Source organism: Hippichthys cyanospilos, chromosome 1 (assembly GCF_059441005.1).
Source record: "Hippichthys cyanospilos isolate Australia breed blue-spotted pipefish chromosome 1, RoL_Hcya_1.0, whole genome shotgun sequence".
NCBI lineage: Eukaryota > Metazoa > Chordata > Actinopteri > Syngnathiformes > Syngnathidae > Hippichthys > Hippichthys cyanospilos.
In genome coordinates, this window is record NC_142369.1 from 4,416,660 (window position 1) to 4,441,145 (window position 24,486).

The 24,486-nt window shown below is 42.3% G+C and overlaps 3 protein-coding genes across 6 annotated transcripts in view; 1 reads left to right on the forward strand and 2 right to left on the reverse strand.

Moving 5' to 3' along the window:
* The window catches only part of nlgn2a (neuroligin 2a), a 201,680-nt gene that overhangs the window by 81,663 nt on the left and 95,531 nt on the right, over window positions 1–24,486 (forward strand). The window lies entirely within an intron of this gene.
* tmem102 (transmembrane protein 102) lies at window positions 9,331–16,282 on the reverse strand. Of its 2 annotated transcripts, XR_015864736.1 has the most exons (7): window positions 16,064–16,282; window positions 14,420–14,636; window positions 13,992–14,330; window positions 13,458–13,651; window positions 13,165–13,377; window positions 11,794–12,513; window positions 9,331–11,271 (listed from the first exon to the last, which is right to left on the reverse strand). XR_015864736.1 is itself a non-coding variant. In XM_088407521.1 (6 exons), exons 2-6 carry the CDS (start codon window positions 14,619–14,621, stop codon window positions 11,920–11,922), a joined length of 1,542 nt encoding a protein of 513 aa, XP_088263647.1. In that variant the 5' UTR covers window positions 14,622–14,636; window positions 16,064–16,282; the 3' UTR covers window positions 9,331–11,919. The 2 variants fall into 2 exon arrangements, 1 of the variants encoding a protein (XP_088263647.1); XM_088407521.1 differs by having other exon boundaries at window positions 9,331–12,513.
* tmem256 (transmembrane protein 256) lies at window positions 16,378–19,281 on the reverse strand. The gene is made up of 4 exons (XM_088407597.1): window positions 18,995–19,281; window positions 18,861–18,898; window positions 18,705–18,785; window positions 16,378–17,613 (listed from the first exon to the last, which is right to left on the reverse strand). The coding sequence occupies exons 1-4, from the start codon at window positions 19,071–19,073 to the stop codon at window positions 17,470–17,472; spliced, it is 342 nt and encodes a 113-aa protein (XP_088263723.1). The 5' UTR covers window positions 19,074–19,281; the 3' UTR covers window positions 16,378–17,469.

The following is a 24,486-nucleotide window of genomic DNA, read 5'->3' on the forward strand; positions in this document are numbered from 1 at the left end:
TTCATTGCGTGTATATATTTATTTTTATTTAGTTCAACTTATAAGATAGCCTTTATATCATTACACAAGCACAAGGTACGCAATTTTGACTCAACAAGCTCACACCGTCCAAGAAATATACAATGCAAACAAATGATGGGGGAGACAGATGGCAAAGCCCATCAAGATGCTCTGCGCGGACCTCTCCGAGATCTTAGTAGAGATAAGGTTACATGAGGTGGGGATAGAGGATTAAAAAAACAAACAAGTCTTCGACCATGCCCCCAAACAGAGGGCGTGGGTCAAGTTTGGAAAAAAATCCCTGTACATGCATCAACAAATGGACACTACAACATACTGTATCTCGCACCACATGTAGATGACTGAGAAGAGGTGGCGGGGGAATTGGGGGCCATGACGTGGCCTCGGCGGTAGCAGCATTTGCAATCTGTATAGTTGTCAGGTTCAGTGAACATAGAACATTTAATAAACAACAAACAGGAAGGAAGACAACTAGGTTTTTTTTCTCTCGAGGAGAGCTGACCGGAACCTCGCCTTCTCAGATCTTCTACCAGACTGGTTACACATGCTTTCCTCTCCTCATTCATTCCTTTGTGTTGGCCCTAAGTCAAAAGCCATTGGTGCCCAAAACGGTTAGGCGAGAGATCTACATAAACAATCAGTTTATGATAGTGGGGAATTTAGTCTACCAGTACATGCTGCTGTTCTTCTGGAACATCAAGAGCAACCTCGATCTGTTTTTTCCTTTGGTCGGGTCACGGCGCTTCTTTCATACTAATCCACCACTATTCTTATTTCAGAAAACAAATACGCGATAACCTATATACAGTTATTCTAACAATAGTCTGTTTTTATATAACGACACAACAAGAGGCATTATGTTTTAAAAAAATATATAATGGAGCCAACCCTCACGCCGAAAGCCTTATTTGCTGCCACGCGCAGATAACGTAAGCACACACAATGTCATCCGGAGACTCCATTAAAACGCTCGTCCGTCATTCGTCTGGCTGCGCGACGAGACAAGTACAAGCCTGCCGAAACGCATCACGGAGCCGATGAGTGTCGTACACGCTCGCGCCGCGCCAACTGCCAACAAAATGATCATCAACAACAATGTTGCCTTCGTCAAAGTGGAAAAGTTGCTGGCGCGCGCGTTGTGTGTGTGTGTGTGTTTGTCTTCTTGCGCCGTCGTATAGATGCGACATGAAGAGACGTGCGGGAGGTCAACACAGATTTGATGTCGGTCGGAAAACGAAAGGGACCAGTGGATTGTGACATTGCGACCGGAGACGGGAACGTCCCGGTGAGGCGAAGATGACATAAGGACGGCTAGAGTGTGTGTTCACGGACACATGTAGGGTAAACATTTTTCTAGGTGTCAAAATCAATCGATGAATCAACAATTACTCATCAAATTAATCGACTTTTTAAAATAATCGAAGAATCGTTTAGAGCCTTTGTTTAGCCTAAAATGATTTAATGCTACTTTTGCACTGCAGTCTGAACTGAGCCAATCCAATTCAATTTCCTTTTTTTTTTTTGCCCCTTTGCGATCTGTACTCGATCTTTCATTGATTGAGTGAACGACACAAATCAGATTTTTTCACATGCGACTCAGGCTACTGAAAACGATTCATACCCATGGATTCCTTCTCACTCTGCCGGACTCTGCAACACCTAACCAGTCAGATTGACAGCTGATCTACCCCGCTAGGCTCAAGTGGAAAGTGGCCAGCTGCAGCAGCAATCCAATTCCCAGTCAATATCTAATCTAGTCATTATTTGTTGTCCGTGTGGTCATCCATGTGAACTCCTGTGATCAACACCCATCGGTCCTTGTCGGTAAACCAATGTATATTGGTAGACAGAGACATTTTCTTTGTTAATAAATTATGAGGAGACGGCATGTGTCCTGCAGCTGTAATGAATCACGGGCATGATGACCCAAGGATCGATCGATCGATCGATCGATCGATCGATCTATCTATCTATCTATCTATCTATCTATCTATCTATCTATCTATCTATCTATCTATCTATCTATCTATCTATCTATCTATCTATCTATCTATCTATCTATCTATCTATCTATCTATCTATCTATCTATCTATCTATCTATCTATCATATTTCGCTAGCTAGGTATCTAGGATCTATATGTTTTGTTAGATAAATAGTATCTTTTCTATCTATCTATCCATCCATCCATCCATCCATCAATCTATCCTACAGTATTTAGCTATCTAGCTAGCTAGCTAGCTATCGTATTTCGCTAGCTCGATATCTAGGATCTATCAATGTTTTGTTAGCTAAATAGTATCTATCTATCTATCTGTCTGTCTGTCTGTCTATCTATCATATTTCGCTGGCTAGGTATCTAGGATCTATATGTTTTGTTAGATAAATAGTATCTTATCTATCTATCTATCTATCTATCCATCCATCCATCCTACTATCGTACAGTATTTAGCTATCTAGCTAGCTAGCTATCGTATTTCGCTAGCTCGGTATCTAGGATCTATCAATGTTTTGTTAGCTAAATAGTATCTATCTATCTATCTATCTATCTATCTATCTATCTATCTTCAAACTTGCTCATCAAATATCTATCAATCTGTCTATCTTTGAACTTCCTCATCAAAGGGTGCATTTATTTACTTAATTTTGGCACTATACATCCTCCATAGGTAAAATGACGCATCTGACTTGTACTATCTGTTATATTATCCATTTCATAGCATGCTTGTAGCATATCGTGGCTGAATTGGTGACTCGGTTGTTAGCCTAGTGGCAGTAGTCTGATATTGCCCTAAAAGTAGAAGACTGTCATTATATTACCTTAGCTGATAATGTCTCCTTTCAAGTGCTTTCCGTCATCATGAGCCTGTGCAGACGTCCCCAATGTTATGGCTAGTCCAGAGGCTAACGAGGGGGGCCTCAAATCACCCCCAATTATTTTCCACTTTGCCCGTAATGACGCTCGCTCGGATGTGCGCGCCATTACGCCACCATCAATCTCGACGGCGAGCCCCTCCACTTTGCATTCCTCAAGTGCAGCGCGGCAGCTGCCGAGCCGGCGGCATCTGTTTTATGACGTCAAAAAGACATTTTTAATCATTAGCACCGTGCCTGCGCTTTGTTCGTATTTCTGCTTGCGCATTTTGCCAGCTGCCCGACGTTCAAAATCAGCCCCTTTCCGTCTTCGTCAGTTCATCATTTTTTCAAGCCAGACGAAATTCTTATCGTCAGTCGGTGTATTTTTTCCCAAAGGCAACATTTGACTTTTTTTTTCTTTTCCGGTCCATTATTTTCAGGTGCTGGACTGCTCCTGTCTGCACTCACACTAATTCTTTTTTCTGTTTTAGTATTTAGAGTTAAAGTTAACACCATGTCTGCGGTTCAACAGTTACACTGCAATTGAAACATAACGAAGTAATCGAAGTGTAACACGAAAACAAAGCCATTTAAGGGGTTTAATCCAAGGCTTCAATACAGGGTACAAGAGTGCAAATAACACTCATGTCCACTGGATGGCATTATCATGCTTTACATGAGATTAAATCGGTGGATGTCCGTTCTTGTCTATAGCTGCCTTGTCTAAATTTCATCCGTCACATACACTACAAGTGAAACAAATTATTGCTGATGTTGAACTTTCTAAAAAAAAATAATAATAATTAGGGTATTTAAAACTTATATCTTGCATTTCCTGGCCAACAGGAAATGTTACATGTAATATGCTGCAAATGACAAGTAGTGAACTGAAGCAAGCCAGTTTCTTCACTCAATCGAACTTGTTTGTGGTGCTGTAAAGTGACGTATGTCACATTGACTGCAGGCTGATTGCGGTTCGTACTATAAAGATGCAGCAATATAAGCCAGTTTAATTATAATTCAGTATGCAAAAAGGGCCATGGCGGGCTGACGGACATCCAACCTAATGTCTACGCCGACGATTACAACGACGGACGTAAATTGCAATTCTGACATTTTTACTTTGTCGGGTTTTTTTTTAAGCATTCCCGTCATTCAACGATCCGTTCAGCAAAACGGGTGTCCGTCGGCGACGGACTGACAGACAGTCCCTGATCATAAGTATAAGAAATGTCCTTGAGGGGGCCACTTTGAATTTTGGGATGGCGGGGCACAATTCAAACCCTCCCCGGTGACGCCCCTGCATTCCATTTGCACTTTTCTTTTCTTTTGATATTTCCGTGGGCCTAAAGCTTCGGGTGAATGCAGAATAAAAAGGCCATCCTTCTTGGCGCGCTCCTGTGATTGTTTGCTGCAGGCGTGTCGATTTAATTAAACCCTGCATAAATGCATGAAGACGCCGCACGCACGCCACGCCGCTAATACGGCGAGCTGTGAAATGCAAAGAGGTGCGATGGCACAGCCGCTTTTTGGACCTTATCTTTCAGAAGCCCTTTTCCTGCGCATTTGGACCCCCCCCGAAAGACCTGAATTTTCATAACATTATTTACATCCCTGTTTTGTTTTTTTTTTTGCCAAAGGTTGAAATGCTTCGCAGTTTACTGGAGTAGTTTCTGTAGGAAGATGCTTCGAGGGAAGGTAAGCATGCATATGATGAGGTAGTTTGTCCACGTCACGCCGGTGGTCCCGCGGCCTCGTGGCGGAAGGTCCGCCGTGATTGATGCCCCACCTCGGGCCCGCGGGCTTTGGGGATGGTACGCGTGACCTCTGCAGATGCCAGCGCATCAGCAACTCTGGCCCCGCCTCCAGCAAGGCTTGCGTGACCTTCTCCGAATCCGCCATTGGTCTTGCAAGGAACCTGGGCGTACTCTCCTTACACAAATCTTAAAGCGATACGAAAATGAAAAAAAAATAATGTAGTTTGGATAACGACATTATTTTTCATGTGCAATTAATACTCTAGAAAAAAGGTGTTTTGTACAAAGACAACCTCAAAAACAACCCGAAATTTGAGTCAAATTGGCCCAAATATTAGATCAGTACTTTACTGACCCATAACTGGGTTTTTACAGTGTTTCCAAACTGGCCCAAACAATTTGGGTGGTTTTTTTCTGTGAGCTTGTTTTCATACACTAAAAACAGATGTTTCAGAAATAACCTAATTATTTATCAAAAAGAGACCAACCTAATGTATACAAAATGACTAATTTGCTATGGTTGTTTTCTACAACATAAACCAGAATTTTTCTCAGTGACCCAAATATTGGGTCGGTCATTTTTGAGACACATCTGCGTTCGTTTGACCCAATCGTTTTTAGGAGAAATGAATAATATAAAACACAATACAATGTTATGGTTTGCTCTTTATATTTTCTCAAATAGTCGGGTTAAAAATGAACAAAATTTTGTGTCAAATATGGACCAACCCAATATTTGGGTTAAATTGACCCCACTGTCAAAGTTGTTTTACACAAAGCAGCTCAATTTTCGTGTGTCTTGAACAAAATGATCCATATTTTTGTGCAAAATAACCCCAAATTTTTCTAAATATTGGGTCGGTCATTTTTGTGACCCATAATTGCGTTGATTTTTGTCCTGGTTCTTTTTGGGTTAATTGAATGAAACTAAACACAATGCAATTTTTTAGGTTGTTTTGTATAAATTAAAAATACTTGGGTTATGTGTTTAAGGACTAACCCAATATTTGGGTCAATTTCAAAGAAAACAACTCGATTTTTGAGTGTTTTGTACAAAATGATCCATTTGCTTTGAGAAGGCTTTCGTGCAAAAAAAAAAAAAAAAAAAAAAAACAGACATTTTTAATTTACTCAGATTGGGTTGCTCTTTTTTTTTTGACCCACAATTGTCTGTATTTTGACCAAATTATTTTTAGGGTAATAAAAAAAAAAAAGTAAAACAGTAAAAAAAACAAACAAAAAAAAAAAACACACTTTTTGGGGGGAGTTGTCGTATATACTACACACTAAAAATAGTTGGGTAAAAATAAATTTTGGGTGAAGTAAGGACCAACACAATATTTGGGTCAATTTGACCCAACAGACTGGGCTGTTTTGCACAAAACAGCACATTTTGTACGAGCCAAACTTCAAATTTGGCTTGTTTTGTCGAAAACAACTCCGAACGTTGGCTCTGTGAGCAAAATTTGCAAAGAAGAGGTTTTATCCCGTAAGTCACGATATACACTGCATAAATTGCCACCTCTGCATTTTACGCCGCGTCGCGTGATATCATAAAGTTTCCAATTCTCCCTCAAGCTGTCCGTCCATCTGCAGGCACGGCAGTCTGCCCTCGTCTCTTGGGCCCCCGCGAGATGTGTCCCCGGGGAGCTCGCGAGCTGCGACAAACGCCTTGACGAGCCATCGGGGTGTAATTATTGATCGGACCCGTGATTGCTTTCTAATGAAAAGCGGCGCTTCAAGTGACCGACAAAAAAAAAAAAAAGTCCCGTTCCGCAAACGTGTCCTTTGTCTTTGTTTTGCTTTGTCCGCGTTAGCTCAACATCGTCGTTCAGCACGCTCGAGCGCACGAGCATGCACGAAATAAATATTTAACGCCCGATGGCTTTTCTTGAGTGAGGAGGTGGATTTTTTTTTTCGTACAGTACATGCGGCTGCACACGTATGTGGCGACAGCATTGTGCACTTAACCGCGCCGCCGTGTAATTGTGTTCCCGTGCGTGCTCATGTGTGATGCTGCTTTTTTGTGCGCAGAATGCAGGAACGCCCAAGCTGCAAATTTCCCAACAATTATGCAAAAACCCTCACTATATTTTATTCATTGAAGTTGGCGTCCATCGACATTTTGCCATCGACACCTTTGCCGCTTACCTTAGCTCTATGTCAATAAACGTTTGCGGATTGGAAAACTGAATATACTTTCGCTGGGATCCTCAGATCTCCAAAGCCGTCAGCTTTCAGGGGACCCCTAAAACGGCAAGTGTCAAGAAGAACAAGAAAGTTAGGGAATGGATTCCTCAACTTTAGATTTGTCAATCATTTGACCAATAGCATGCATTTTTGCAAACATAAAAATCAAGAGATTTATTGTTTGCCCGTCTGAAAGTCCTGGCCCTCAGGCTCCTGTTGCGTCTGCCTGATTGCAGCATTTCAAACAGTTCGTTTTGCGGGTGTGCCCTGTCCTTGATGATGCTGCGTGGGCCCTCAGGCTCCTGTTGCGTCTGCCTGATTGCAGCATTTCAAACAGTTCGTTTTGCGGGTGTGCCCTGTCCTTGATGATGCTGCGTGTTCTCCGCAGAACCCCGGCGTGGTAGATGTTCTGCAGTGAGGGTAAGGCTGCTCCACAGATACGCTGTGAGGTCTTGATCACACGCCGGAGAGCCTTCCTGTCTTGTTCCGTGCAGTTGCCGTACAGGACTGCGATGGAGGTGGAGAGGACACTTTGGATTGTGTATCTGTAGAAGTTGTCAAGTTGACATGCCAAATTTCCTCAGTTTTTTGGGTCCAGACCAAACAGGCTCTAAAACACACACTTTTCCCTCACAGAAGTGATTTTACGCCCCGGGCTTGAAAGTTGTGCAAAAGTACTGCCGTGGACTTGAAAGCTACGCAGGCCGCGACCAATCTCTGATTTCAACCACTGTAATTACACGCAGATTTTAATTAATGTGGGAACAGGGGGAGGAAAAAAAAGGAGAGATTAGAGCGGGCGGGCAAAATTTCTTGCGCTTGGCAAATGCTGTGGAGTCCCTGGAATCTCTGGTGGCATCCAGAGTATGCCTTGCGCGCTTGCCACTTCTCCATCCATCTGTTCCTTCTGTCTCATTAGCTTTCTTGCCGTTTCATCATACGGAGCAGCCTTTTTGCTGCCGTTCCTTCCACACTAAACCATCAAAAATAAAAGCCTTCAAGCAAGGCAGCGAGTAACTTAGGCCCGCCCGGCGCTATCGCTTTTCGGCCTGGCCTACTTCCATGAATGCACAAGGTCAGTTTACCACATCTATTCTTCACAAACCTGCTTTCAAGTTAACTTTGCTGACAAACTTGTGAGCAGAGGTGGGCTACCTACATTTCTTCGCTGGGCTGACATTGGTTGAGAGCCCCGCCCCCTTTCCGTCATCGTCGGTCTGTCGTTTTTTCGAGCCAGCCCAAATTCTAATCGTCATTCCATTGGTGTACTTTTGCCCAATATTCCGCCACCACTAGAGGGCGGCATTTGACTTTCATTTATTTATTTTTTTCCTGGTCCGTCATTCGTCAGGCGCTGGTCTACTTCTATCTGCGCTCATGCTAATTATTTTTTTCTGTTGCAGTACTTATACTTAAAGTTAACTCCACATCTGTGGTTCTACAGTTACACTGCAATTAAAACACCAGTAATATAAGTGTAACACGAATACAAAGCAGGCTAAGGGGTTTGACCCTAGGATACTACAATACACCATCATGTTTGATAGGAGGGACGAGAGTGCAATTAACAATCATGTCCACTGGATGGCGTTATTGTGCTTTACATGTCTCGCAAAAGGTTTTTTCGTTTCATTGTAAACCCACTCACAAAGGAGCAAAGGCAATACTTAATTTAAACGCATTTGTTCTCGTCAAATAGCGATCATTTCCTTGGTCACTTTGAGCCGAGGGCCCATGTAGCTGTCTATTTAGTTGGACATATCAAACTCAAACTGAATGAAAAATTAACAATAATAATTCCTTATCATTGGTCATTGTTGTTTGTCATAAAGAAAAGTGAAGAAAATTATAAAAATACTTTTTTATAGTAACAAAATGATAGAGTAAAACGTCCCAGGCATAAACCTGTTTACAAAAATAATCCACAAATGTAGAAAATTGCTCCTCGAGCCTTGTAGGACTTCATTTAGTGCTGATCTTTTGACGGCAGTTGCCACAAGTTCATCTTCCAGTTAGCACTTTGCTTTCTTGCCGCTTTAGTATGCAGCTCCATCTGCCCGCCATCCGCCGCAAAGCCGGCTGAATTTCACGGAGCTGCTCTCCCCCGGAACCTTTAAAGAGCCGCAAGTGGCTCCAAGTGCTTGTAAACGCTTGACGCCGATTTAGTAGCTCCCCGATTATGACGACTGGGGACACATTGGAGGACTTTTAGGGGCTGGATTATTATGAATCCGGGCTCGGGAAACGGCGGCTGCTGGAAAGTACATAAAGCTCATACAATTGCATAAATTTTACACTTTCCACTTCAAACATCAGTGTGGCCAAGCATTTTTAACCAATTTGTCACATAGTCTCCGATTTTTTTTAGTTTTTACAACCAGTTGGAATGAGCTGTCCAACCGTTCTGGCGCTGCATGTTTTGGAGCTGTAGTCCTTAGGCGCCCTCTATTGACCAGATGCATGCATTGCAGTCCTGTCATGCGGTCAATAAAAGAACAGCTGACGCATTGTGATTCAAAAGTTTGTCATTTATTGAATGTTAAGACGATCAATAGAAAGCCCTCGGAATCAAGTGATCAGAATAAATACAAACAATCCGTCATGTTACAGCAGTCATAGCTAGCACTTATGTATTCAGAGATATCAAAATGAAAATACTTTCGACTATAAGCCACATGACTCTAAAAAGCAGCATGATGACAAAGAAAATAGCGGCGGCCGTTATATCGCTGGCGCTGGGCCAAAAAGTCACATTTGGGTGAAATTCATAAATATAAATTTAATATGGATAAATCCACATGCGTGGGTGTGATTTTAGAGATAAGATGATATGTATATTTCAGGTCCAATACTGATTATAGCCAATAATTTTTTTGGGCCCCCCAACAACAACCAAAAAACAGATTAGCGATCAGCTGATTAATTTTACAGTAAAATGTATGATTTTTTTTGGCGCCACCTATGGCCGCTCTTGATATTACATCTTGTAGTGTGGAAGGGTGGTGTGACTTCTTGTCCCTGCTGGTTCGCAGTAAAAATCTCAAGTGTTGACCCGTCTGCGGTGATAAAAAGGCTGCTTTAAACAATAAATACATTAAAAAAAAAAAAAGAAAAGTTGCAATTTTGGTCTCTGGGAAAAAGTGCTGATTCTGGAGCGCCCATCGCCAGCGATATGCCGCACGATTTATTCTTCAGGATTTGAAATGCATGGTTGTGGACATTGTGCACACTTTGGTAGTCACCTCAGCTTCGTAGCTTGGACAAATGAGCAGAAAACGAAGCAGATTTGTTCCAACAAAACACATTCAGTCACTTTGCATGTAAACTTTGGCCTCCGCATACGGCAGGGGTGTCCAAACTTCTTTCTTTTGAGGGACACATACTGGTTTTTTTTTTTTAGCTTATTAAACATTGTAAAACTCAAAGCGAGCGTCGATATAAATAATTATAATAATAATAATAATAATAAATATTTTTTTACCTTTTTAAACAGCATTGCGGCCATTTCAATATGTTGTTTTTAGCATATGCAAAGATGAAGATACGAAAGGCCCCCTGGACCATAGTTTGGACTACAAAAGTTTCTTGTAAAGGTATAATTAGGGTTGGTTTTTTTTTTACATTTTTTAGTAAATTCAACTACAGCAATACCGTTTGATTTGTAGTGTAAGGGACGGATAAAATTTAGACAAATGTTAAAGTGTATTCTATAGTTGTAGGGCCGGCAGTTATGAGAACCAACATCCATTAGTCACGTAAAGCATAATAATGCCATCCAGTGGACATTATTGCTCGTTGCACTCTCTTCCCCTGCATTAAACATGATAGTGTATTGACACCTTGGTTAAATCACTTAGCTGGCTTTGTATTCGTGTTACACTTATATCAGTTATGTGTTTCAATTGAAGTGTAACTGTAGAATCGCAGACATGGTGTTAAATTAAAGTGTAATTACAGACATATGTAGACCAGCGCCTGACGAATGATGGACTAGGAAAAAAAAGGCAAATGTCGCCCTCTATTGGTGGCGGAATGCTGGGTAAAAATACACCGACCAGAAAAAAAAAAAATTGTCCACCTCTGGCTTTTAGCTGCAAAGATGAGGATAGCGGGCCGCAAATGGTCCCCGGGCCATAGTTTGGACACCTCTGACATACAGGATAAAGCCGTGAGCCACACATTCTTTCAAGCCACCGCTATTTGAAAAAAGCGGCAATCAACGATTACTGTGGTCGCATTTTTTTTCTCTCTCTCTCTCTCTCTCTCTTTGGTACATTCCGATGACACAAGGGAAGGAAGCGCTTCCGTTTGGCATTGTAAGGATCCTCGGTACCTGAGAAAGACATCGGCGACATCGGCGGGCGTCGACCGGAAGCGACTTCCGTCACGTTACATTCGGTTCCGTCGTCCTCGCGTCTGCTTTGATTTCCGATCGTGGACGTCACACGCTGATCGGGGAATGGAAAAAAGACCCAGAAAAATCCACCATTTGGGGTTATTTCCACCTTATGGAAGCAAGCAGCTGCCTATGTGGCGTTAACGTTTTTGGATTGGAAAACCCGTTCGGACGAACTTGCAAATATCTTTGAATATATTTGCAAGTACGTTCAAACAGAAAATACTTTTGAATGGGTTTGAGCGCACGTCTAATGTACGTGTAGGTTATTTTTGGCCAAGGTTTGAAGGGCCATAACAGGCTGCTTGAATTGGCTGGGCCCTAATTGACACTCAGTATCTTAACAGTTGTCGGTTTCGTGTAGTCGAAAAAATTTGAAGTGTGTTTTGAAATCAGAGGCTGGTAAAATCTGTCCAAAAGACATTGAGAACAAAAAAACAAAAACAAAACTTGCTTCCCCCAAGCCAGAAACCCACCGGGCCTTGGGTTTGACACCCCGCAACTAAGTTGTCAGAAACAATGGCATATTATACCAAGTCTGTGGTTCAGACCTAAAACGTTCAAACGGGTTTACCGGCAAGAGATCTTTACGGCACATTGGCAGCTGCGCGCTTCCGTGTTTGATGGCTTCACCCGACGACGAAAGCCCGCCCTCAAGGCCGTCCGGGCAATCCCCACGGCAAAGGAACGCCCTCCGGCGTCAGTAGAACTTGTCGTCGATGCGGAAGTGCGGCCGGGTGACGTCGTCCGGGTTGAGGAAGACCGAGATGGACTTGCCGGGGTTCTCGGTGACCAGCTGCTGCAGACGCTGGGCCAGCTTGTCCTCGGTGGGCGAGAGCGCGCCGTTGAAGGCGTGGTGGCCCGGCGAGCCCTCGGCGCCGCCCGCCAGCTCCTTCTTGAGCTGGCCCGCCTGCAGGGCCTGGTCCAGGGCGGCCCGCAGGTGCTCGCCGGGGTCCGAGCGCACGTGGGCCAGCTTGCGGGCCACCAGGAGGGCCTGCTCGTCCGTCAGGTGCTCCAGCATGTTGCACTGCGGCAGGAAGTAGTTGGGGCAGCTCTTACCCAGGATGCAGTGCGCCAGGTCGTCCAGCAGACCCAGGAGGAGGCGGCCGGGCGTGTCCGAGTCCAGGCGGGACAGGTAGGCGGCCGGGAGACGATCGCAAGCCCAGAAGAGGAGCGTGCGCAGCTGGTAGAGGCTGAGGCCCGCGCGGGGACGAGCCAGGATGCGGGACAGGACCGCCTTGGCGGCTTGGAAAGCCTGCGCCATGGGGAACGGGATGCACTTCTTCAGCTGGACCTGGTTCGCAAAACCCACAATCACCTTTTGGAATCGATTTACTTTATTCGTTAACAGTTCATTCATTTGTGCTTTCTTTGGCTTGATGTTTGTTTTTAGTGCCACCTCTGGCCGCCCATGGTATTACATTTTGTAGTGCAGGATGGTGTGTCTCCAGTCCAGAGCGGTCTCATGTGTCTCTCTGTGAAATCTGGCCCACGAGTGTGAGCAAGCTGTACTTTTATTTATGATAAGGAGCCTAAACTCAGTTTGTTTGTTGATCAAATAACTTGTGACTGTGGATAACATGCTAGCTAATGTTAGCATGTCATATAGCGCTGCCTTCTATGCGTTTAGCACATTATTGTTTGTGCCGGTATTTCCCTTTGGTATATTTAGCATATGCGGCGGTTTGCATTCATAGTACTCATTTGCATCTAATTAGCATTGTGTATTGAAACAAATAGCATATGTCATTCAGTTATGTGATGGATTGTTAATTTGTGTACATTTTGAGGCGGTAACCTTAAAAGGATTTGCGAAACTGAAGCAAACCGAGGGCTCTCGAAAATGGCTAAACAAGTATCGACGGCTAGTATCAGCAGCCTCACAGAGCGCCCGATACATTCAAATAAGGCAGGAATGAATACTAAGCCGTCCCAGGACCAGTACCTCGCTGCGGGAGAAGGCAAGTCTCCACTCCCTGTCGGGCCGCCCCCCCAACGGCGAGCAGCAGGGCAGCAGGTAGAAGCCCGATATGGCCTCCTCCTCTGTGATTTTCCCGTCCCAGAAGTGATTGGCCGTCAGCCAGCCCTGCGCCACGGCGGGCCAGCCCCGAAACGACACCACGGGCAGGAGGTCGTACAGCACCCTGCTGGAGCCCGCCTGCAAGTTTCCCACATCGCGCCGTCGTTTCGAGGCGGCGAACCGGAGGCCGCGGCCGCCCTGGCCGAGTCGGGCCGTACCTGAAGGATGATGGTGGCGAGCGGCCCGTTGCGCTCCAGTCGCTCCGGGGTGGGAATGCCCCGTTGGGGGCTTCGCCGCAGCTCGTCCACCGCCTCGCTCACCACCCCCCAGAACCAGTCCGTCACCAGGGCGGGCGAGAAGTAGCAGCCGTCCAGGGACTGCGGGGAGTCCGGCGACGGGATCGATCCTTTCCCTGGGCCGGCAAAGGAAAGGGAAAGGAGTGCGGCAGTCTGTATTTGTCATTGCGCCTGCACGGGTACAACGCGATGACATCTCTGCTAAATTAACATCTTCCTCCGCCGCTTGGTGGTGCTGCAAAGTGACCGGTCACATTGATAGCGAGCTGATTGCAGTTTGTACTGTAAAGATGAAGCTATACAGCAAAAAATCGTCAATTGAACTGAACGACGGATGAAAATTGCGCTTCCAATATTTTTAATTAACCGTTTTTAAAAAAAAAAATTGTAAGCGTTCCTGTCATTCGTCAGTTTGGCGGCAAAACGGGGGGCGTTTTTTTTTTTTTTTTTTTTTACCAGTTTCCCCCTCTTCGTCCTCATCTTCCTCAGCAGGAAGCCCGCTCTCCTCCTGGCAGCAGACGCTCCAGCGGGACAGGACGTTGGAGTCGCACAGGCGCAGGCTGAGCCAGGAGTGGCACGGCGGCGAGTGCCTCATGTCCAGCGTGACGGGCTGGTTGCGGTCGTGGAGCTTGAGTGCCGGCACCAGCAGGGTGAAGTCAAGGTCAAAGTCGGCGCCTTTGGCGTAATTGCCCAGCTCCTCCGGGTTCAGGTCCACCACGCCCTCGCGGGCGCCTCCGGACAGCAGCAGGTACTCGTTGGCCACCGGGAGGCGCTGGTCCACCTTCTGGACCAAACCTAAGGCAAATATAAGGACTTTTTTTTTTTAATTTTTGTCTTTCAAAAATGTTCAAGTGTTGGTAAAAGGAAACAACTAGTTGACGCACCCAACATGTTGAAAATGAAATCCTTGGCCGTGTGGACCTCCAAGGCCGTCTGGTCCCCGAAGCCGCCCTGCTCCAGCAGGACCAGCTCGGACACCTGAGCCGACAGCTGCTCCAGGGTGGCGCCCGAGCGGAAGTCCACTTCCGAGAGTTTCTTGCCGGGCGCCGGGGAGCGGGGCGACACGGCGCTCATCAGGGACTCCATCCAGACGCCGCTAAGCTTTAAAAAAAAAAAAGAATTACAAATAATATTACTTATGCAACCTCAAGTTAAAGTAATCTTTAAATGACTTAACTCGGATTTCAAATGTTGCCTAGTAGAAAAAGGATGAAACGATAATCAAAGTATTAATATCAGATTACATTTTTTAAAATTCCATCCAATTCCAATTAACGTCTTGTTAACGCAATATCGAATTCATGAATTTTTCAATTCATTAATGACTCCGATTGCATTGAAAAAATTGGTTACCTCATTCAAACTGACTGCAGAAAAGGCACAAATTATAGTCATTATAATTTAATCCTTTGGTCAACGTGGAATAAAGATGTTTACAAATGTCTTTTTTTGACAGACTGCTTCCTTGGAGGACTGCAGAAATCTGACTTACGCTCAAAAGGATGAAATCTTGAGTGTTTGGACAATTTAAACGTATATAAAGACATTGGCGATTTGTTTTGCAACTCCACATAGTATGTGGCATGTTTGAAGCCAAATTCGTGGCCAAATTCCTTTGCTATTTTTTTTCTTTCAATGTAGAATCCTTGCTTGCCAAACACTTAGTCCCCCTCAACAAATAAATAAAAGTTATAAACAAACTAACCACGCATAAATATGCTAAACGTTGCCCCATTAAAATTGCATTAGTTCCCTGGTGCATTTATGCAAAACTGTCATGTGGAATACAGTACTTCAATTGAGTTAAATGCGTCAGCGATTTAATTTAATTAAATATTAATTGTTGCTTGATAGGTCCAACCGGTTTTAAATGTGACATGTTTGATGTCAGATATTTATTTTGGGGTTAAACACCCCTAGCAATCATCAGATTTGTAAAATTATGAGTACATTTACATGCACGTAAATATGCGAAATGTTTCTCAGTCAAATACTCAGTGATGCATTTATGCAAGAGTGGAACCTCGTTAAATGCAATTAAACGTATGTCTCATAAAATTCGTTTGTATAGAATGACTTTGGCTGCGATTGAGATTGACTGACGTGACATCAAGCTCACGTGAGTTAACTCGCCATGAAACGGAAGTTGAAAAAAAATCCCATGTAAACAAGACGAATGGACTTGTAAACATAAGCGGGCCCGTGCCCCTCCTAACTAGCTAAATTAGCAAGATAGCTAAGCTAAATCGCTAATTAGCCCTCTTGGCATTAGTGCACTCTGGCTAATTTGACGACTCGCTAAAAAGAATGCGTCGTACGCGTGACGTATTTGAACACGTATCGAGGAAAATCACAGACTGCCTTTAACTTGATCCCGGGCTGCTTATTTGGTTTTATTAGCCAACTTAGCCGCGTAGCATGCTAGCTAACTTGACAGGTGGGCTGTCACGGTTGGGGGTGGGGGCCAACTAGGGCAGACTCGAGCCACGCCAGAGCAAAAAAAAAAAAAAAAATCGCAAGGCGGAAACCTAAAAGTGGCCGAGCCGCAAAAGTTCCTCGGTGCGGGGCGCTTGGCCGCAGCCGCTGCATCTCCAGCAGGTCCTCGATCGGCGCCGCCCGGCGTCCGTCGGCGTCCTCCCGGGGATTAGAGGCGGCGGCTGGCCGCCTGGCACGCAAGCTTCTTTCCGCACAAGCTCCGAGAGGCGAGGCAACTGCGCGTGCAGGAATGTGCATGGACTGATTGGCTGCCACAACTTGTCAAGCGAACGCATCGACACACCAAAATAAAACAGGCATCATGCAAGGCAACACTGTTTCTAAAAAAAAAAAAAAAGACATCCCCTCGAGAGCCAGCCTTTTTATTTGCATACATTTTTTTTAATTTTATTTAATTGAACATAAACGCAATATAAATGGGAAACTTAAAAAATAGGAGTGGAAAAAACATCAACAATTGATATGGCAATTCAGTAGTTTACATGTTCAAAAGAAGACATTCAACTTGGGTTCTAGCCCTTGTTTTCATTAAATCACAGGTGTCAAACTCAAGGTCCGGGGGCCAGATTCGGCCCGCCACATCATTTTATGTGGCCTGCGAAATGCTAATTACAACTTCAGGTTTCTGATCAAAATAACAAATTTGTAGTAGCCTTCATTTGGGAAGTGTGTGTGTGTGTGTGTGTGTGTGTGTGGGGGGGGGGGGGGTACAGATCTCTTTTTGAACATTTTTTTTCTAGTCTGATATCAGGTCGAGGTAAATGTTCAAAGATCATATTGTATATAAAATTTCTTAAACTTCTGTCATATATTGGATATATAAGAAAAGACCATCTGTTTATGTTACAAGTGCAGTTATTTGTCATTCGCACACGTTTAGTCATCATCCGTGAACTGAACACACAAGATGATTGGCAGGAAACCCACTCACACTGGTGTCCACTCAAGTGAGGAATGGCCTATTTGGGAGTTGACCATTTTCTAAGTGGGCTGCATGAGAGGACCTCAAGACTCGCCCCCTCCCAAAAGAAAAAAAAAAAAAAACGTTGCAGTATTTCATGTGTAACTGGAAGATAGTGCAAAGCGGAGATATACACATGCTATATGGTGCTGCATCTTATCTTAGCTAGAACACATTGGAGGAGTGGGGGGGGGGGGGGGGGGTTATGACCTCATCACGTTCATTTAGAAATTTACACGAGCACACACAGTTGAATTGTTTCCCTATCATACTTTTATTCAAAATATGTCCGTGTATGTATTAATTGTTTTATTTGTACCGCCATGCTTTTTGCATGTTAAATAAATGGATTGATTAATGAAATCAATCAGGTCATCAAATACTAATGTAATGCAATGTAAAAAAAGCTTTCTGCGGGAAAATTTCAGTGACTGAAAATTCTGTACATTCTTAATAAACACACACGCACACAGTAGGTCAGAGGATGAGCGCCAGCCATCCCACAATCATGGCCACGCCTCCCACGGGGGCCACCTTGCGAAGGCCGGGGTCCCCCGTCATGGCCTGGTGGTACAGCGAGCCGCAGAACATCCCCATGCCGGCTAGCAGAAGTGTGCCCGCCTTGGTGAGGGCACAGAGGGGAAATGTTAGCACGGCGGCAGCCGAAAAGATCCTACTTTTGCAAAATTCATCAGTGAGGCCAAAAGTTACTTTCAAACTTTTGGGGTGATATCATGCATTGCTTTCAAACACTGGAGTCATACTTTGAAAGGCCATATACAGGACCCGAAACCACGCCTCTCAAATGCAGCCCAAAAATGGACTTTCATGCACTACAAGTAAAGCTTTATTTACTAGACAATGCCTTTTTTCGGGAATTCAAAAACATCTAACTCGCATTTCCTGGTTAAGCGCCAATCAGAGTCACTTTGAGATGTGCCCATTACTTAAATGCTTTCTTGCCAAAAGTATCCCAGAATGCTTAGCTCAATTATGTGCAAGCGATTCATTCATTCCGTACAATGAATGCATTGAAAAAAATTGTGTATAGTATGCATTTCCGTTCATTGAAACCATGCCTCTGAAATGCAGCCCGGACATTGACCTCCCAGCGATGCTTGGCTAGCACAATGAGGAGAAGAGTTAAAGACATTTTTCTCTTAAGAGTACCAGCTGTATGCTAATGCTTGAACATACAGTCGTATGTATTTGTGCTGTCTATTTACACATTCTAACCCTTGTGTGATATTTTGACCTTTCTGTTGATGTTTACATCAAAAGCATTTCATCTCTGGAACGCATTGAAAGAAGACACAAGGGAGCTGAAATTTCACTCAGATGACATGTCAAATTCCAACATAGCACGGTCACTTGCGGCCGTCTGCTATCCCTTGGCTCATTATCTGCAAGAATTACGTGGAAGAAAATTCCAAATACTGCACAAAAAAATTCCAAATACTGCACAATGGTTAAACATTTCTCAAAAATTTGAAAAAGTTGTTCAGGTGATAAACTTTTACCAGCGGTGACATGAGACACAGGATGAATTCAAATGGACCAAATCTGCTGTTCCATCAAGCTTAGTCCGCCATTGGGTTTTGTTTTTTTGTATTAATGTTTTTGTCATTTGGTGGTTCGTCGACTAACGTCCGTTGCTTATTTGGGCTTTTTTTTTTTGTAGTGGGGGGGGGGGGGGGGGGGGGGTCACTCACCACAGCAGGTTTGCTGGAGTGGGCGGCACCCAACAGGGCCAGGCTGTGGTAGAAATGGTACTTATTGGCCGTTTCAAATAGCTGCACAAAAAAAGAATTGTCAGAGTAATTAAAACAAAATCCAAATCGAACTGACAAAACAAGAAATCATCATACCACTCTCTGGTAATCATCGGGGTCGCTATGTTTAAATCCTGCAACGAGAAAGTGAAACATTTGGAAATGCCAGCGAGAGCACAAAAAAAAAATAATAATAACGTTGCAGCGGTGCCTTAAATGGAAACTCTTACCATGCGCCCCGTAAGCCCCTAGTGCCACCGCCGAAGCCCCAGAAACAGCCGCAAGCCGGCGGACAAGCACGGCGGTCATGGTCGCTTCTGTGTGTTTGAAGAGCACCGGAAGACGGCCAATAGTGTTGCGTTCAATTAGTCGCGTTTTTTCGCGCTGGAGTTAGACGACCTCCTTGCGTGTCGTTGGATTATTTACTCTTTTGAAACACGCCCTCAACTTTTAACGATAATCAAAGACACATTCAAACTCCCGCGCATGAAAACGACCAACAGCCGCATAGTAACTTTATTAAATATGTAATTTCCCACGATCTTTGGATGCAACAGTAATACTCATTTCCGCTTCCGGTATTCCAATGCCGTGCAGGAAGTGGCAGGCAGAGTGGACGTTTCAAATTGAGATTTCAAAAGTATTTCTGCAACTAGAAAAATTATTGCTTGTGTTGAGTCGAAAAAATGATTGTGTCAATGTTTATAAATAATATAATATTTATAATTAATGTACTTTGAATGTGTGTGTTTTTAATCTCGTTGAAGCATTATTTTCTCTGCAAGGTTTTTTTTGTCTGGATTATCTTTTACAATGCGATTTGCATTTATTTTTGTATTATTATAATATGTAGTCATTAAAGTTGTTGAATAAAGATGTTTTTAACAACCTCGACAGGAAAAAAAAAAACTTTTTCATTGAGATTCGTGTAAATACTGCCCTAGCATTTAATCAAGATATTTAAATAAAACGTCATGTAAGTTTACTGTATCCTTTAGTATTCTGGGTTCTATTGACAACGTTTACTCCCTCGCATTGCTTTCTGTTTAAAATTGGTATTTTTAAAATTTATTTTATTTAGTATTTTTGTGATTTGCACCTGTTATTTTCGTCTTATCGCAATTATTAGTTGTAACAGTATTTAAATAAAGATTGTGAGAAAAACCTGACGTAATTTTCAATCAAGATATTTAAATTCAACCTGTTTCATGTGACGTCACTCAAGGAAAAGTAACCATTTCCTGACCTAGATATGGAGGAAATACCAAATCATCGCATTAATCACACTGTGCGCTTTGTTTCAGATGTCACATTCAAAATGTTTTATTCATAGAATGGCAGCATTATAGGACAGCGCTTTCCATTATATGAATAATGGATTTTTTTCGTGTGCAATTGCTCATCGTTTGTTGTTTGTATTCTTTTAATGCGCCAGTAATTCCTGCGTTGAATTTGCCAGACGGGGGCGCTGTTGTGCTGCTGTGTGCCAGTTGGGAGAGAAGGCGAATATTTCCCGGCATGCTTCGGCCTCAGCTGACTCTCAAGCGGCGTTAAGACAAAGCAATTTAATTAACACATTTTAATGAGTACGGAATTAGAAGCAAACCTCATAAGCCGCCACTGTTGACCGTTAGCTAAACTTGTCCTTTTTCCATCTAATCATTTTCTATACTGGTGCTTCACAAGGTTTTTTTTTTTTTTTTTTTGAATGATGTGCCCGTGAAATAATATTTTTCAGCCAATTATTCCTTAACCAGCGCAAATTAGACTGCTAAAACACAATGATATGCCATATTTGTTTGATTTATTCATCTTTGTACTTATTTGTGGTGGAATGTTGGATCACTAGTGAGAATTAAACACGTAACCAAATAAAAGTCTATTTTGAAAAGATGATACAATATCACAACTCAGCAATAAGCAGCGTCCAGTTGCAGTTACCTCATTAAATGCCAGGGACGCATTTTCACGTTTTTTTAAGAGCCCGGACATTCACTCCCAGGTACCCAAGCAATACATTGATGCTTAAGTACATGGGGGACATTGATTTTCACATACTTAAGTATTATTTTGGTACTTAAGTATCTGGGATTCAGTTATCGAACTCTTAACAAAAACTGAAAAATACGTCCTTGGCATTGAGTGAGTTTATTTGCAATTAATTAGAAAAAACACATTTTGGGTTTAAAAAAAACCCTTAAGATTTAGTGTCATCCTGATATGTTTAAAACATATATTTATGAATTTCCATTTTAAAAAATAAAAGAAATTATTGTGATTTTTCCTGTCATTTTTACATGCATGCAGTAATTTTAGACCCCTTCATCCCGGCTGGTTAATTTGATCAACTGCATATTTATTTAGACCATAAAATAAATGTATTTCTTAATTAGTTTACCCCTTGTTACTCTGTGGCAAACATTTGGAGCACCACCACATCTTGAGGAAATTTCTGTAATTATCCTGCCATTTTCACATGCATGCAGTATTTTTAGACACTTTAAATATCCATTTGTTATTTTTATGAGCTGCATATTTGAATTTAGATGATAAAATAAATATATTTCTTTAGTCAGTTCACTTGCTAACCACCTTTTTGGCCACCAGCACACTTTGGGGAAATTTCAGTCATTTTTCTGCCATTTTTACATGCATGCAGCATTCTTAGACTATTTCTTAATTCTTTTTATTTCCTGCATATTTACAACCAAATATAGATAATGAAATACAATTCTATTATTTCATGAAATGCTGCTTGTGCACACCACGCCCGGCCCCCCCCCCGCACAAACATTTCTAGCTCCGCCCCTGGTTACAAAGTTAAGACTAACGATATTTCAGTAAGGCCAATTTTTGCGTACTCGGATTGGCTTTGAGTAGCCGCCGATTCATCCGATTGTGTGTTATGATGACTTGGAGACGTTTAACCCGAAAAAACGGAGGCACCGCGCCGCTGTGTCACAGCTTTTCACATCAAGGCCGGTGTGGCCGCGTCGCTCTCAGCCAAGAAGGAATTTGGAGGGGCACGCTGGGAGAGGCGGCTTAGACGAGGCTGTCGCTGACATTTTGTCTCGGCGCGCAGGCTGTCGTGTGCGAAGGGAGGCCGCGCCAGTCCTTGCATAAACACGCGCACGAGACCAAAACAGCCTCAGGTGTGCAAACAGTCACGTCAACAAAATCGCATTCTTTTTGCCGCGGTCGGCTTTTTGTGTGTTGATCGCTAAATACGGAAATTATGACGCGGAATATTATTGTCACGGAAATATTGGGCCGCTATGCAAATATACAAAGGAGGGATGCACAAGTACTCAGCCCTTCAGTAGTGACTGATACCATGTGCCGATACTAATACCAAATTCCCCCCCCCCCCCCCCCCCCCCCCCCCCCCCCCCCCCCCCCCCCCACAAAAAAAAAAAAAAGGCAAGATTTTAAAGACATATATCCCAATATAGTATTTTTCCTTCAAATTTCGTGAAATTACGGGCACTTTTTTTCTTCTAAGATCTACCTTGTGAAACTTTTCCAACAGAGCGGCTGATAGGATTATCAGCTGCTATCGCAAGTATCGTTCTCTTTAAACAGTTGGCTTGAAAAATAACCCAACAATGGGTCAAAAAACGACCGACCCAACATTTCACTACCGAGAGAAAAAGATGAATTTTGTATTTATTACCTAAAGTGATTGATTGCATTGATACTTAATTGCCTTATATATATATATATATATATATATATATATATATATATATATATATATATATATATATAGTCTAAATGCCTGAAATACTGAAGCAATAATTAAGTCCTTTAAGTAATGAAGTACTAAAGTAGATCATTACTTAAAGTATTGATAAGTTGAAGGTAATTGATTAGTTTCGTACTTAAGTCATTTAGGACCATTTTTAGACCCTCTTTTAGCCTAATATATATATATATATATATATATATATATATATATATATATATATATATATATATATATATATATATATATATATATATATATATATATATATTGTGTGTGTGTGTTCCTAGCCAAATGCTTGAAAAATATTGAAAAAAAAATCGTACAAATAGGTATCTAGGTTTGAAGGTATGGGCTCTTACAAAATAAATAAATAATGAAATAAATAAAATAAAAATAAAACGTAAAAATCAGTCTTTGGCATTGAATGAGGTAAGAAAATGGAAAGTGCTTTTTTTTTCGGGCGCACTGATATTTTTTTACTCAAAGGCAGCACATTTCTCAAGGAGAAAGGGACAAAAACACACAAGAGTCTGCAAAGCGAGGTCTGAAAAAGCATTTTCAAATTCCAAACGTGTAAGAACCCCGAGCCAAAACGAAGGGGGGAAAAAATCAATTGCTCACACTTGAAAGAATGGCGCACGCGCAAGGATATGGCGCACGCGCGCGGCAATTTGGCGTGGGGGGGGGGCAGGCTCCCCACGTGGCTGCAGGCATAATTAGCTGCCTGCTTAAGCTCATCTGCATGCCTCTTCAAAGCAGATCAATGCAAATAGATGCAGTTTAGCCACTGGCACCAATTACAACCCAAATGTCCATCTTCTCCGTTCGCTTGCAATCAGGGCAGAATAAAAAATACCCCCCCATCATCCACTTATGGTTTGTATCAGCTGCGCAAATGTTTCATCGGGGGCTTCGTTATACTTGTACGAAACTGACCGATTGAAAACTGTCAGAAATGCCCACTGATATTCTCCGCTCTATATTTCATGTTACGAATGATTTCATGTATAAGGCACAAATAAAAACCATGAACAAATCAATAAATATACAAATAAATAGATGAAGGAATAAAGGTGACCGTAAAAATCTGCAGAGTAAAGAAATACTGCAAATGATTCAACTATTTAAAATAAATGAACTCTGAATGTGGAAACGCATACATACACGCACAAATAAATACAGAATATAAACATGTAAATTAACATAAGTAAATATAAATGGAATTTATAATTTATAAAATAAACTGAAAATATAAACAAATAAATAAATCCTGCACTAACAATGATTCAAAAACTGAAAAACAAATGGCAATCTAAATGTGGAAATAAATGGAAAAAAGATATACAAGTTTAAAGAAAAATACACATAAATAAATAAAAATATAAACCATAAACTGAAAATATAAATAAACATATATATATAAATACTGTGGTAACAATGATTCAAAAAACTAAAAAAACAAATGGAAATCTTAAAATGAACAAACAAAAACCATAACCTGAAAATATAAATAAATAGATAAATACTGTGCTGCCAATGGTTCAAAAACTAAAAATAAACGTGGAAATAAATGCAAGAATAATAAATACAACTAATTAGATCCAATAAATACATAAGTAATGTACTAAATTAGACAAGGCATAATAAACATTCCTATTTCAATTTGAATTAATGTGGGCTATAGATAAGGGCTGAGGCCACGGAACATTTTCAGGGGACAAAAGTACATATATTTTTAAATTTGACGATATTACGAGTCTTTCAAAGTCGGCCCAAGTTGGGTGATAATAACAGCAGGGACACCCAAAAAAAAAAAAAAGAATCCCGAACCCCCAAATAAGGTTTGATGGCTCCCAAGTTGACAAATGAGGCGAGCTCCGGATGAGGCGCGTCTTGACCGCCGCTAGCTGGGATCATTTAACGGCGCGCTGCTCTCGGGGTGTAATGGAGGTGAAAACCAGGGCAGCTTTTACA

Excerpts from the sequence above, each read along its gene's own strand:
- tmem256 (XM_088407597.1), bottom strand. The coding sequence starts at position 19,073 with ATGACCGCCGTGCTTGTCCGCCGGCTTGCGGCTGTTTCTGGGGCTTCG. Across the intron at positions 18,786-18,860 it reads CCGATGATTACCAGAGAGTG|CTATTTGAAACGGCCAATAA; the intron begins GTATGATGATTT and ends TTTTTTGTGCAG. Across the intron at positions 17,614-18,704 it reads ACTCCAGCAAACCTGCTGTG|GCGGGCACACTTCTGCTAGC; the intron begins GTGAGTGACCCC and ends GCCCTCACCAAG.
- tmem102 (XM_088407521.1), bottom strand. The coding sequence starts at position 14,621 with ATGGAGTCCCTGATGAGCGCCGTGTCGCCCCGCTCCCCGGCGCCCGGC. Across the intron at positions 14,331-14,419 it reads TTTCATTTTCAACATGTTGG|GTTTGGTCCAGAAGGTGGAC; the intron begins GTGCGTCAACTA and ends TATTTGCCTTAG. Across the intron at positions 13,378-13,457 it reads TCGCCACCATCATCCTTCAG|GCGGGCTCCAGCAGGGTGCT; the intron begins GTACGGCCCGAC and ends GGAAACTTGCAG.